The 15,725-nt window shown below is 39.2% G+C and overlaps 1 protein-coding gene across 2 annotated transcripts in view; it reads left to right on the forward strand.

Annotated features, from left to right (window-relative positions):
- The window catches only part of LOC111867606 (regulating synaptic membrane exocytosis protein 1), a 395,538-nt gene that overhangs the window by 72,863 nt on the left and 306,950 nt on the right, over positions 1-15,725 (forward strand). For both annotated transcript variants that reach the window (XM_033752742.1, XM_033752743.1), the window contains exon 2: positions 11,320-11,739. In XM_033752742.1, the coding sequence (XP_033608633.1) occupies positions 11,704-11,739 (36 nt within the window). In that variant the 5' untranslated portion in view covers positions 11,320-11,703. The remainder of the gene's footprint in view (positions 1-11,319; positions 11,740-15,725) is intronic.

Here is a 15,725-nt window from a genome sequence, read left to right on the forward strand (position 1 = left end):
TCTCGACACGCCTGATGGCTCATCAGACGCCCTCGTTCGTTGCTGAAGCCCTGAGCACTTCGTTTCAAGATCGATTATCGAACTCTCGATACTGATATGAATTTCCTTGAGCTTCAGTTATGGTAGTGTAGCTTATGTGGCAGATTTGCCTTGCTGTAATCTGGTATTAATGGTAACAATTATCTCATAACAAGTAGCTGTAGTGACAATCGTAGGAGTTCCTTCGCCGTCTAATTGCAACGTCGATAATTGTTCTTTTATTGGAAATTATTTCACTCGATACATGTTTCGGCCTAACTGGCCATCTTCAGGTGTACAAGTGTGGACAAGGATACTGCTGCTCACAGTAATGTGGATTTTCTTTCTATTGCAGTAGCCTCAGGTTATTTTTGGTTGCACGTGGTTTTCTGTAATGTGATGGATTACGTTACAGCTTTATAAAGACAAATATGTATCTTCAGTTTTTGTAAATATGATGTTACTTACGGTAACCAAAAATAACCTGATGCTACTGCAATAATAAGGTTAGCTGTTAGCTTCTTATTAAGGACTCTAGCGAATAACGTTAACTGTTAACTGCAGATTAGCGCAATTTCGATATTCCGAAATAATTGAAAAACATGTGTTCGGATTATCGAATCATTCGGATTATTGGATTTCAAAATCAGAATTAGAACATTTATATGAAATTATTTATTCAGAAGGTTTATATATGTATTTTATACATAAACAACAAAAACTTTTATAAAATATGTAGAACACTTTTCAGTGCAGTCATCAATTATTTAACCGAGTTGCATGTTTTATCAACTACAGAGCCACATCTATTAACAGATAATATTGTGACATGTAGATCCATTGATAGGTAACGGGCCAATAAACACGCATCCTTGACAATAGAAGTCTGTGTTTTCCGTGAGGCCCGACCCCAGTTTATAGAAGTAGAGCTCCTCGAGGGATGCTGAGAAGAGGTGACGCTAGAGTTGAGTTGAATTGAGGGTTCAGCAGGCAACGGACGCTAAAGAATCTCCCCTCCTAAGATAAGTTACAAGGAAACGTCTAGCGAAGACCAGGCATAAGAATAGCCATTGTGGAAAGCTGCTACCAAGTAAAGACTAATGGAAACAGACTGAGGAGACAGTGTGGGGTGATTTGTAGTGTGGAAATCAGCAATACTGTTATAGCTATTTGTAGTTACGACTTGCGAGTGGTTAATAAATCCAATTACCAACCCACACCCCGTCTGTAGTCACTAATACATATGATAATATCATGTCTCACAATAATTAATTCTTACTGCAAAGAATTAAAATAATTTAATTTTGTAACTTTTGGAGGTATTGATTTATTTTTGAGGTATTCGATTTTGGATTACTGGGAGTTCGGATTAACTTAGATCCGGATTCTAAAGATTCCACCATATTCTATATTTTAATATTACTATTATATAAAATTACGCAGGCTAACTGTGGTCATGTACCGTCTATAGTCTCTATGTGAAATGTTACAATATTTGAAATCGAATCAAACCTTTATGTAGAGTGAATTCAGGGCGAAGCGTATTTCTTATTCAAAAAGCTAGATATAAAAACGGATTTATGGAATATAAATCTGGTCATGTACAGTTTAAAAATATAAATGAAGTTAGATACGTGACTTGAACAGTTTATGAGTAATGTAGGCCTTAAAAGATTTATACAGGAAGTCAGGTTCACAGGTAACTGACCCTTAAGTCACACGAAGACAATACTTTTACTGCGTAAGTCATATGTACACAGGTGACACAGAAAAACGGGAACTTTTGGCAAACAAATAAAAATAGAATACATGCAACAACAAAAAATTTTATTGACAGTAATTGAACCACTACAACTCCTTTTAAGAAACAACAATCCAAATTATCAATCTCTGAAAATTACGTCCTGCAGATGGCTTCCTTGTCTACGTATACATTCTCCTAATCTGTTGTTCAGGTTCCCCACTGATGGCTGCAACATCTCAGCTGGGATACCACGAATTTCTTCTTCAATTCTTTGTTTCAGTTCATCCAGTGTCCTTGGCCGAGTCGTGTAGACCCGACTCTTGAGGTAGCCCCACAAGGAAAAATCACAATCTGATAAATCCGGTGATCTTGGGGGCCAAGGAATGTCACCGAATCTTGAGATGACACGATTACCAAACAATTCTCGCACAGCTGCAATTGATTGCCTTGCAGTGTGCGATGTCGCACCATCCTGCTGAAACCAGGTTTCGTGAAGTTGTGGGAAATTTTTCAATGCAGGTGCAACAGAAGTTTGCAACATCTCAACATACCGATCTGAAGTGACAGTCACTGTGATCCGGTCTTCATTTTCGAAAAAGTAAGGTCCGATGACCCCGTGTGACGAAACTGCACACCATACTGTGACCTTGCTGGCGTGTAAAGGGCGTTCATGAACTTCTTTAGGGTTGTAAGATGGAAATGGGCCTCATCTGACATCCACAGCTTGTCCAGAAATTCATTGTCCTCGTTTATGTTTGTCATAATTTGCTGACAGAATTGTAATCGCAACTGGTGATCGTTCTCCTTCAGTTGTTGCACAATTTTCAGCTTCTACGGATGAAAATTTAAATCAAAACGGAGAATTCGGCGAACACTCTCGGGACACTCTGACCGCAGCTGCTTGCTTACGAACTGAACGCCGTGGGCTCTGTAAGACTAAAACGCGTACAGTTTCGATATTCTGTTGAGTACGAACACTTCTTGGTCGTCCTGTCGGTTTCTTTTTCAGAGCAGATCCAGTCTCTTCAAAGTTTTGAACCCAAGTTTTATCGTATGTTTTGAAGGAACGCGACCATGGCCCCCTAATTTGAAAAAGCGATGGAACTCCCTCTGCGCACCTTCCAAACTATCGTCGGTTTTGTAAAACATTTTTATCGCGAAAGCACGCTGTCTACCGTTCAATTCCTCCATTATTATTGAATGGCGTGATTGTTTACAGCTCACAGTCTCCCTTCCGTAGTGCTACGAACAGTACATGGCTGCCACTATGCACCTCAAAAGTTCCCGTTTTTCTGTGTCACCTTGTATAACAAATGGTAGGATATTGTTGATGATTCTTAAGCATATTTGAGAATGACATTGTGAAATATGTGAAGGTTTCAACATAGATAAGGCTTTGAGGAAAGGTAGTGATTAGGATAACCGATCTTCGAACCAAGCACTTTCAAATGCAGGGCACATGCTAGCGTAGTTGGTTGAGGTACTGTGCTATAGGTCGGTAGGTAGAGCGTTTGATTCTCGGTGAAGTCATTGGAATTTTCAATTTCGATCCTGATGATACAGATGCAGTGCGTTCCTCCGAAACGTCGCTAAATTTACACAGAACTATACGATGTCAATCCTAGAAGACGTAACTCCTCATAATCCTAGCCGTGAGAACCCAAAGCTTAACATTTATTGGAATTTTTTTTTCTGTGGTATCACACATCACTCACGGAGCTGAGCCCTTCTAGAAAAGCCGCAATTTATGCAGCTACTCAAGAGCTTCCCCATCATTTTATGGAACCGAAAGGTTCATTACCATATTCACAAGAGCTCTCCAGTGGTTCCTATCCTCAGCCGGATCAATCCAATCCGTACAATCCCATCCTATATCTCTGAGATCCATTTTAATATTGTCCACCCACCTACGCCTTGGTCTTCCCAGTGGTCTCTTTCCATCTGGTTTTCCCAACAATATCATTTCCTCGTTTCCCCCCATTCGTGCTACATGCCCTGCCCATCTCATAGTCGTTGACTTGATCATTCTAATTATACTTGGAGAAGAGTACAAGTTATGCAGCTCCTCATTATGCAGTTTTCTCCAACCTCTTGTCACTTCATCTCTCTTCTGTCCAAATATTCTCAACACCCTGTTCTGAAACACCCTCAGACTGTGTTCCTCCCTTAAAGTCAGAGACCAAGTTTTTCTCTATGATATACTTTTTCTATGGTATGGTCGTATATAAATTAATTCCTAGGCTGAATAATAAAATAACAGGGTTTTAATGACGTGCAATACTGTTCACACTTAGTTTCAATTATGTATAAATAATTATACTTGAGAACGCTGGAACTATAACCTAAAGGAGCGAACCTAGAGGGACGCAAAGCTAACAGCACTGTCCATAAATAGACTGTGCGGATCGATGCTAGTTCTGTTTGACGAGAGCCCTGACTGGTAGCTTCGTAGCTGCAGCGTTCGATACATTGTGCTCTGCTCAAATACTTTTCCTCCACATCGTCAAATATTTAGGAAATTATTAAGCATCAAACATTGTATTAGATTCTCTCTCACTCATCTCGCTCGCACTTCGGAGCGCAGGGCTGATTTCTCAGTTTCATGGTCATTTTCTTACAGACGGTAGGACTCCTTGGATGGGTGATCAGCACGTCGCAAGGTCTCTACCTAAACACAGGGCAACACTTGTACTCTTCTCCAAGTATAATTAGAATGATCAAGTCAAGGAGGATGGGGTGGGCAGGGAATTCAGCAAAAATTGAGGCGAAGAGGAATGCATATAGGATACTGGTGGGAAAGCCAGAAGGAAAAAGACCACTGGGAAGAGCAAGGCGTAGGTGGGTGGACAATATTAAAATATATCTTAGAGAGATAGGATGGGATGGGATGGAGTGGATTGTTCTGGCTCAGGAAAGAGACCAGTGGAGAGCTCTTGTGAACACGGTAATGAACCTTCGGGTTCCATAAAATGCTGGGAAGGTCTTGACTAGCTGCAGAATTGGCGGCTTGTCCAGAAGGGCTCAGCTCCATGAGTGAGTGAGTGAGTGAGTGACCTGCAGTTATTGAGAATCTGCCACACAAGATGAGCTTAAGTATTAATTTTGTTTCGATCGTAATAAAAATCCAATGCTGTATTATTATTTAACATTTTATGGACATCACTAAATATAACTGAAATAATATTTTAATAGACATCCAAAATAAGCTCATGCATCATCTCATCCATCTTAACATTGCATTCGCATCATTTGTGTAATACCCCTTCTTTCAGAATTCTCCCTTCGTATATGGTAAGCCCTCTCTGCTGATTTCGAGACCACAATTATGATTAGCTTCCATTAAACTAGTACGTACACTTCTCAAAAATTGCATGGATCAGATTTACCAACTTTTCGGAAGAATATACTGCCTCCGCCTTCAGGACCGAAAAATAAGCCAAACAAGCAACCAACAGAAGTAGAATAAAATTATATAGGACCAAAATTTAGAAGGAAATATTTTAATTCTTGTTTGATTGGAACAACCAAGTCCGTAATCCACGAGACTTGAGTTAAAAACAACAGAAATGAAGAAGACTACAACAAACAGCAGCAGCAGTAAAACAAAAACCGATGACGACAAACAGCAGGAACAACAAACAAAAACAATGACGACAAAGAGCAGTAAAGACAAACAAAATCAACGACGACAAACAGCAGTAACAACAAACAAAGCCAACGACGACAAACAGCAGTATCAACAAAAAACCAACGACATATATCAGTAATAACAAACAAAAACAGTGACGGCGACGACAAGCAAAAGTAACAGAACAACTCAATGTAACTATGAAGTACGTAGTTCAAATAAAGCTGTGGGCGAAACAGAAACCAAGTATTTTCAACGACTGTGATTATTCTGTGTCGCTCATATTGATCGAGCAGTGTACAATCTGCTGTAATTATCCACCTAATGAGTATGCTTCTATTAGTTCATTTCCGTTGCTGTAGTAACGAGCTGTAGACGCTTTCGCAATCTCATCGCTGAGGTAAAACTTTCTATCCATGGGGTGAAATTTATTTTCTTACAATCCACTGTTGCATTAGAATTTTGTCAGTAATTTGAACTCAAAGATACTAACTCATTTCCATCTTTTGAAGCGTAAACTTAGTTTGTAATTACAGTTTAATTAACTTGGAAGCCTTGTTTATACAAAACAGAATATTTAGATATTTTCTACGATATTTTTCTACAGAGAGTGACTCGTAAATACTGGTACATATAAATATTCTATTTGAAAACATCTGAGGGAAACGTAATGAAAACAAGGCTTGTCGCTTTGTAACAAACAATCCAGAGAAGGGAATTTTTCACAGTTACCGTATAGGGCGTTTAGAAATATCATATATGAAATTTCCATATCCATGAGCAGAGGATTTCAGCTCCCGAATTTCACACCGTTGAGTTATCAGCACTCCTACTTCTTATTCGGGAGACCCGACGTTCAAATCTCGGCTCACAGCCGGACTATCCTGACTGAAGATTTTTGTTGTTCTTTGAAATCCTATGACGAAAATTTCGGTATAGTAACCCGAAGTTGGCCACGATCAATTCCATCGATGTTTTCTACAGTACCTTACTCACTGCCATGCAGTTCTTCGTTGCTGTATGATCTGATATACTCGTAAATAAATATCAGTTCAGCTGAACATCGATGTACTCGGCAGAAACTGAATGCATAATTCTGAGGTGATGCCTGGCCGCCTTGAATCTTTCAGAACTTGGCAGAGTGAGATACAATTTGGTATGGATCGTGTAGTAAACGTGGATTAATTTCGGTTTATTCCTTAAATGTAAAATATACTCTCGTAACTCTGCTATATCGAAGTAATGAGATCCCCAATAGACGCTATTTTACATAAATGTTTAATGCCACGACAGTAATATTATAAATTACGATAATTGAAGTGCCTAAGCAGTGTAGTAGCGATATTTTTGTCGGATTTGAGGTTCTCATAACGGTAACTATGAAGAATCCTTTGTCCTTAGGACAACATGGCGTTATATTGGAGAACGCAGATGTTTTCAGTGGTGTACTTCTTTTAATTCTATCACGTGTCCTTATATTTGAGGTTTCGACATCTGTGACAATGAAGAGTTACACGTTTCCCGGACTACAGTGCGTTATATCCCCGAAGTTAGGAACGTTCAGCGGTATTCTCCTCGTAACTCAGTTCTTATGTCTGAGATATAAAGACGGCAAACTTATGCCTTACATACCTTGTACACGGAAGAGTTCTATCTCCTGGGATATAATGCTTTTCTTTTGGCCAGCTCGATGCTGGATTTTTGCTTCATTTACTCTTCGACCATGAAGATAGAGGCAATATATTCCTCCGAAATGATAGTTGACATTCACTGGACTACACAGCGTTGTACCCCAGAAGACAGAAATCTTTGCAACCGTCGCTTACAGAACCTCAAACCCAGCACCTAAAGAAAATTCCTATTATCCGTCCGTCCATCTATAGCTCTACAGCCTTTTTAGGACATTGGACGCTTTTTCAGTTCCTTATCTATACACAGACGGTAGGACTCCTTGGACGGGGGATCAGCCTGTCTCAAAGCCGCTACCTCCACACAGAACAACACAAACACAGGAAAACGCAAATATCCATGCCTTGAGTGGGATTCGAACACAAAACCCCTATGTCTGAGCGGGCGAAGGCCATTCATACCTTAGACCACGCAAAATTTTAATGTGTTTTATCGATTTTTTAAAACCATTATCTTCTGACTTATCAATATTTATTATCTAAAAGTACATTAAGATCCTCTGGTGATGTCACATTAAATATTAACAGATATACAAGGCAGCACATGAATACAACTGAAATACTAGACTACAAGCACGTGAGTCACACAGCTCAGTGAGCATAATGGACACATGCATTCACGGTTCTCACAAACACGGCACTTGTGTGTTGCGGGTTGCCTTCCGTGCTTGCGTCTCATTAGCGGCGTGGGTTCCGGTGTGACACGTCGCACTTGGAAGTTCCGATGCGGACCGATGAGAACCTACTAGCATAGAAAAAAATATAGATCCACTGAATTAGAAGATATAGTCTTTTGTTTCATCATATTTGCCAACGTTTTCAAAGTTATCCGTGACAAACTTCTGTTTTTGTTTGATGGTACAAATTTCCATTTTTGGAAAATCTTTTTTACGTATTTTAAGAACACATTAATCTATTAGTCAGTAAGAAACTTTGGCAAATGTTTAAATTAGATTTATATTCAATGTTATGAGTGTATTTTCTGCGACGTTTCGGAAGTAACAAACTAAGAGTCCATCTCTAGAAGCTAACAGTTTTCACTTATTCTACTCATAGAAATATCCTCATATTATGTAATCTGAAGGTTCACTTCTGTAAATAAAAACCGAGGGTCACCGTCACAGAAACAGATATTTTTATTCATCAATTTACAGCATGTTTCGGTCCAGATAAGACATCATAAACTGATTATCGAGGTATTACCGTTAAAAAAAACACCACTTATCCCTACACAGATCGAAATGAATCCAGTTAAAAATCTCCTGTTCATTTTTTAATATCTATTTTAATATTATCCCATTTCCTTCCTGGTCTTCCTGATGATCTCAGCCCTTCCCTTTTTCCTTCCAAAACAGTGTAGTAATTATTTAAATATCCCACGTTCTCATTTATGCAATAACGTATTTGTGTAAGAAATGTTAAAGATATAGAGTTCATGGCCTTCGAAGGGTCACCGTTAAAATCGAGTCGAAAGACAATTTAATTGTCGTGTTTCGTGGAGGTACCAAGACACTATGGACTGTGCGTTGTACCGCCCAACATGGGCGATAGAACTCTGTTGTAATTAAGGTAGTTGAGATGTCTGAATCAGCAGGGCGAAATGTTATAAATTTTACAAAAGGAAACTGAAATTCATTTTATATGCTTCATATTTTATGTTGCTTCAAAGGAACAGGCATGTAATGTTACGCATAATTAATTTTGTGTTTGGTTTGCAAGTTATATCCAAATGTTCCATTAATTATATGGTTTGGGCAGCTGTGCTGACGTTTTTTGTAGTTGTGAAGATTCTTTTATAGTGGTTTATTTGCTAGGAAGGAGAAAAAAGTTCGATAGAACAAACTAGGAACAACTTAGTAAAACCACAAACAGAATATTCAATTAAAAGGAATAATTCTTACTAATAACGTGCCCGTTCAACTTCACCGTTCAGTCCAATCATTTTTATTCTTATCGTATTTTGTCTCACATATTTCAAGAGATGATTTCCTTGAGATCAGATTTAAGTACGTTGCTAATAAATTGAAATAAAACCGGGGAGGAAAATATTTCAGTTTTTTTTTTCCGTTTTCACTCCGCAAAGCTTATTGCTAGAAATACGTACAACTACACAGAGCCCTAAGACATGAAGGGAAGGGCACTCACTTAAGAGCATAGAAAGGAGAATAATATTCAAATGTATGCCAATGATACTGGACACGAGAATTTGATTGTATTCATTTGAATCAGGGCAGAAAGCAGTAGCGGGCTTTTGTGAAGGCGGTAATGAATTTTCGGGTTTTATAAGGCAGGGAGTTGCCTGGCTAGTTGAGCACCTACTAACAACCCTAGAGGGCGTCTGCTTAAGCTTAATAACGTTAGTTTTATTCATCCTATATAAAGAAGGCAATGAAAATTGTTTTGATATAATTAACTATATTATATTACGTCCAGGAAAATCAGGTTGGACTGAAATTAAATGGGACACATCGGCTGCTGGTCTATGCTGATGATGTTAATCTACTGGGAGATAATATAGATACCATAAAAACACAGAAACTCTAATTGATGTTAATAATGAGGTTGATCTAAAAGTAAACACAGAGAAAACTAAGTAATGTTGCTGTCTCGACACAGAAATGCATGGCAAAAAAAAAAACATGATATAAAGATAGTTAACAGATGCGTTGAAAATGAGGCACAGTTCAAATTTTTGGGAAAGACAGTAGCAAATCAAAATTTGATTCAGGAGGAAATTAAGAGGAGGTAGAATTAGGGTAATTCTTGCTACCCTTTGGCACTGAACCTTTTGCTTTCTCGTCTGCTGTCTAAAAATATGAAAATTACAATATACAAAACTGTAAGTGTGAAACTTGGTCTCTAACGTTAAAGGAGGAAGTTAGACTTAGGAAGTATGAGAAGTTGCTGAGAAAAATATTTGGACAGAAGAAGAATAAAGTGCCAGGAGGTTTGAGAAAACTTCATAATGAGGAGCTTCATAACTTATACTCTTCACAAAGCATAATTAGAATGATAGAATGATAAGTCAAGGACGATGAGATTGGCATGGCATGTAGCACGAATAGGAGAGAAGAGGAATGCATAGGGATGTCTAGGACACAGGCGGGAAATTCAGAATGAAACAGCCCACTAGGAAGACCAAGACGTAACTGGGAGAATGATACTAAAATGGATCTGAGAGAGGTGGTTTGGGGTGGTATGGACTGGATTGATCTGGCTCAGGATAAGGACCAGTTGTGGGCTCTCGTGAATACAGTAATGAATCTTCGGTTCCATAAAATTCTGTGAAGTTCTTGAGTAGCTGAGTGACTCAACTGCATAGAGTTATTTATCTAGTAAAAAAGACCACATCAACAGCCCGTGAGTGTAGGCGAGAGTTAACTGATGTGGTTAAAGTCACTGGAGCAAATCCTAGCGGTTCCGGGCAGGTGCGAACTCACCCTATACACACAAAGTTCATCTTTGCGATTCAGGGCTGTGACTGGCCAAAACTATCGGAAAAACTCTGCGTGCGTGACAGCTTAATTTAATGGTAGCCTTATCTAAACTTGCTGTTGAGAAATAAATTTTGTCAAAATACACCAAACAGGTTGGTGTAAAGGTGTTGCTATAGAATTGTATGCGAGAGGTTATCGGTTCGAATATCGACCACGATACCGCCATCCTGAATGAGATTGTTGATGGTTTTCCTCAGTTCCTCTAAGGAAGTGCCGGAATAGTACCTCGATTAGGCCACGATTAATTCCTGTCATCTAATTCTCTATAATCATACCATCCTTTTTTTTCCCCTTGGCACTACAGCGCCAGTGGGCCTAGGCCTACCTCCATGAACTTCTCCGTTCACTTCGGTTTCTCTAGATCTTACACATTCGGTAGGACTCGCTCGTCTCAAGGCCTCTACCTGTATACAAACACAGAAAAACGCACACACACAAACTAAACATCCATGCCCTGAGTGGGATTCGAAGCCATGATCCCGGTTTCCAAGCGAGCGAAGACAGTACATGCCTTAGACCGCTCGGCTACCGTGACCGGCCAACATACTATCCTACGCTATATAAACTCGATAATTGAAAGAGCGTTGTTAAATAACCCACGGAAAATATGTCAGAATAAAAGTCATTTCAGGTTTTGAAATCATGATTAAATGATTTGTTCCTTTTCTTGTGCTTGTACTAACTTGTGTTCCTATACATTCTTTCTGTCTGCACTTCTCATAGCTTCGTGTCTGTTGTCCACAGGTCAGCCATTTCGTTGGAGAGCTACAAAATGGTTGCACCGGCTCTGATTCTCTACACCAGGCACCATAATGTAAAACAAGAGAGGAGCGCCTAGCGTCAGCAGTAATGAAGGGGTGGCGGTTCCCGCCCCCTGCACCATCAAAGAAAGACGTAATGGTTCGTGGTGCTCTGTGCCATAAACAGCGAAACAGCATGTAAAGTTACTGCACAATAATAACATTGCACTCTACGGTTATTGTTCATTTCCCAGTGAAGTCTGAATGTTCAAGTGATGGCATTGAAGTGGTGACAGACCTTGTATGATAATTTGTGACTGTTTTAACAAGACACATTCCTGAGTTCGTGTTTTCGTGAAGCAGTTCCAGATATCAACAACGTACAGCCATGTTGCCCACAAATGTAATGTCCTTTATGAAGAAGGTAAGACCAATTAAATTAGTTTAATGTTAGTTTATACCTGTATAACATGCGTCGACATGGTAAGATGGAGGTCGGATTGAGTGTTTGAAGAGAGTAAAGAAGAAGATAAGTACACAACAACTGAAACACTGAATTGTTTTATTTCCGAAACTGAATATTGAGAATGAAATTTAAAATTATACGGTTTAGGGTAATTGCAATATAATTCGTCTGCGCTTGACAAAATTTCGTAACACTGTAAACTAATTAATGCCTCATTTCATGCATTCTATTTTGTACGTTTAAATGCCATAATTCATCATTGAGAAGTAATATTGTAGTGACCGTAAAAGTGAGCTATACCTCCACTCCTACATACGTCTTTATGGTGTGGTGTTTAATTAAGCACAGGGCCACTTTATCTCTTTTTACCTAAAGTTCTAAACATGTCCTCGAGTGTATTGAACTTTGCTGGGTTGATATTTCATTAATGACGAAATTTCAGCGGTTTTAAATCAGTTATGAGGTTAAGAATAGTGGAGCTATACCTAAATTCTACCACACGTCTTTATGACGTTGTGCTCAATTAATGAAATACTGGGACAAATTTTCGTTTTTGCTTCATTTATTTTTTGAAGATTCTATCGCGTCAAATGAGGAATACTGAATTTCTGGTATTTGACACCGTATAGTCCAGTGTTTTAACTGAAATAAATTGCTCCTAGTGTCTTGATCGGTGCTTGTTTAACATAAAATTGACTCCTAAGATTGATGTATGTTTCCTCCGAAACGTCGGAGAACGGTGTCGCATCCTGGATGGGAGTACTCTTCACAGTCCCGCTATGAGAACCTCAAACCCAACAAAATATGCGACGGCGTCTGTAATGGGAGGCTGAACACGTACGTTATCGTGACGCGTGAATCGGCCATGTAACTGGAACAAAATTAGCGACAGAATTTTAACCCATGTGGAAACATAACGGATATTGACTGTTTGGTGAAAATTATTTACACACTGCGAGCATGTATAGGATAAACGGGGCAAATGGGTGTCAGAATTTATGATTTTATAACCTCTGGTCTGTGTTAACTGCAGGATTTAACAATCGGGTCTCCACTAGGGAACGGACCAGACTTTAATATTCATATATAACATCTTGCAGTTTTAAAGTGTCCTATTATAGTTCGTTGCTGGGCAACAGTCAGCGCGTCAATGCGCTGGCGAGATGGCTATCATGTGACTGGCTTTCTATGGAGTCCATGCCGCGGCCGTTGCTATCCAATGGTTCGCTAAAGACATTTCAACAATAGAAGCTGTGTTTCCTACGTGGTCCGTGCCGAAGGCGTATACGAGAAGTGAATTAATATTTTACGCATTTTTTCTCCCGTTGAAAAATTGAGGTGCCTTTTAAATTCGAGGAATTTGATCCTTTCTAATCTGTTTTCTAGTTTTCCTAATAAGTTTAATATATTCATATTTTAATCAGTTTTATTCTCACTGCTTTATCTTGTAATATATAATATCGTTCCAACATATTATTAATCTTCGATACTTTTAATATATTTTTTTGTATACTATAAATACGTATTTTAAGAAGGTCAATATTGTAATTCTTACATTCTAACATAGGCATAACTTTATAATATGGACGTGTTGCACTATTATTATTATTATTNGTGGCTCAGTGGTCTCCTTGAGATATGAGGTTCTTTTACGTGCCGTAAAGCTACGACACGGGACCCACGGCTTAAAGTCCCTCCCGGAGGACTTGTTCCCTGAATTTTTCCGCCCTTAAAAATTCCACGAACTCCGCCGGGTTTGAACCCGCGTACCTTGAGTCATGAGATGGTAACGTTACCCCTAGACTACGGAGGCCGCTACGTGTAGCACTAAATATGGATCCAAATTTACGAGTTCAGTAACTTTAGCCGTAAAATCATAATACTTCCTGACGATGGTTTCATGAGGACCGAAACTTGGAGCGGTAGAAAATAAAATTCAATCTGAATATTAATTGATTGTAAAACCACGCGTGTTGTATTGACGGAAATTTTACCTTGTAATATATTTGTTTCCTAAAACTCACATTCAGAAACTGGATGGTTTTTTAAATTCGTGGGCGTCTTATATTCGAAGTAATACGGTATATTAATAGAGATAAAGCTATCCCTGTAACAGGCCACGAAGGCCTATAGGGTTGTGAGACATTGAGACTGCCACATTTTCTCTAGACAGTCGACTCACAGATGGCGGTAGGGTTGACAGCCTTAACCGGCGGCCGATCTTTACCCCCAGGAAGATTCCTGGTACTCACTTCTGTTAGAGGCTGAGTCGACTCCAGGGCCATAGTGCGGCTGGAAGGATTAATTCGGTTGAAAACCCCAATGACATCGGGAATCGACCCCGCGGCCTTCCGGCTTGTAGCATAGTGCCTCAACCAACTGCGCTGCCGCGTTCCTCCACGCTATATCAGCAGTAAAGGTTACGTTACAAATTATGAAACTCCTCAATATTAGGTTTCTTTCGGCTGTTTATTAGGTTTACGTCCTCATCCCAAGGGCCAAAACATTTCCCTCGGTGCCAAGTTCTCAATTGCAATACAGTGTCTTCCCTAAGGACGAGGATTGAAGTTTCCGAATATCCTAATTTTATTAAATATTCAGACGCACGAGCCGAGATTGATACACGAAGTTTACCTCGAACTTTTAGGTCAGCTTCTGCAAATACGAAAATACTTGCGAAGGACTTGTGTGCGCGTGCGTGAGCGCGTTCCGCGACTTCACGATGCTAGTGGAAGGTTAAGTAGTTAGATGTTACCTAGTAACCTTACATTATGTTTCTCCAACACGACGGAAATCACTTCCTGCAACTTCAGTTTTTTCTATATCAGTATTTCAGAACTTCATAAATTACGGAGACTGAACGTCCGGAAATGTTGGTATTCTCATACGAAATTAATCACATCACATCGCAATCTAAGTGTTACGTTTCACGTTAAAAAATACTTGTTTTAAAATGGGTTGAGTATTCTTTAAGATTTTGTTATTACAAGACATTTTAGTATACCTACCATCCACCTAGTGGCTCTAATTCCTCTCCCTCATTAAAGATTTATACTGCGATCTCTATGCTGTTATGCAGTGGTATAAAATTAAAGTTTATAACAGTGGAGAGGTTCATGGAGGTATGCCTAGGCCCACTGGAGCTGCAGTGGCAAGGAAAAATTAAAAAAAAAATAAATAAAAAAATAAAATAACAGTGGAGAGACTCCTAAAGGCATAATGTTAATAGTACCAAATTTAATCAGAATCTATTAGGTTCAAACAATAAGACACATGTATATTTTTCTTTGTTATAAAACAAAACCGGGCATAAGTAATCCATGCAGAAGTGTACTCAGCATGTACGTCCTTTGTACAGTGAACTTCGGAGTGCACTAGCTGCTTCGAAAGTCTTTTGTGAACATATTAACAGTAATAACTACAAGCTTAAATATTTAAATGAGCACCATTCAGTGATCTGAATATGTCTGGGCGCATTCACAAACCTATGGAGCGCCAGAAAATCTTTCGTTCCTTCGCACGCGTCGAACAAATAAAAAAATATTTGACGGATTTTCATAACATTTTATATCTGAAAATTTTACGAAAAAATGTTAAGCCATTTCATGCTTTAATTTAGATTGGACATCTATAACTGGGGCACGCGGTACTGTAGTTGGTTGAGGCACTGTGCTACAGGCCGGAAGGTCGGGGGATGGAATTCTCATGAGGTGGATTTTTTCAATATGCCTAATACTTCCAACCTCACTATGACCTTAGGGTCGACTCAGGCTATAACAGAAATGACTACCATGAATCTTACTGGGGGATAAAGGGCGGCCGGCGTGTATGGCTGAAAACCTCACCGCCACTTGTGAGCCGATTGTCTACAAAATGTGGGGGTCTCAACATCTCACAACCATATGAGCCTTCACGGCCTGTTTCAGGGATAGCTTTTTTAAATT

This window comes from Cryptotermes secundus, unplaced genomic scaffold, assembly GCF_002891405.2.
Source record: "Cryptotermes secundus unplaced genomic scaffold, Csec_1.0 scaffold548, whole genome shotgun sequence".
NCBI classification, from domain to species: domain Eukaryota; kingdom Metazoa; phylum Arthropoda; class Insecta; order Blattodea; family Kalotermitidae; genus Cryptotermes; species Cryptotermes secundus.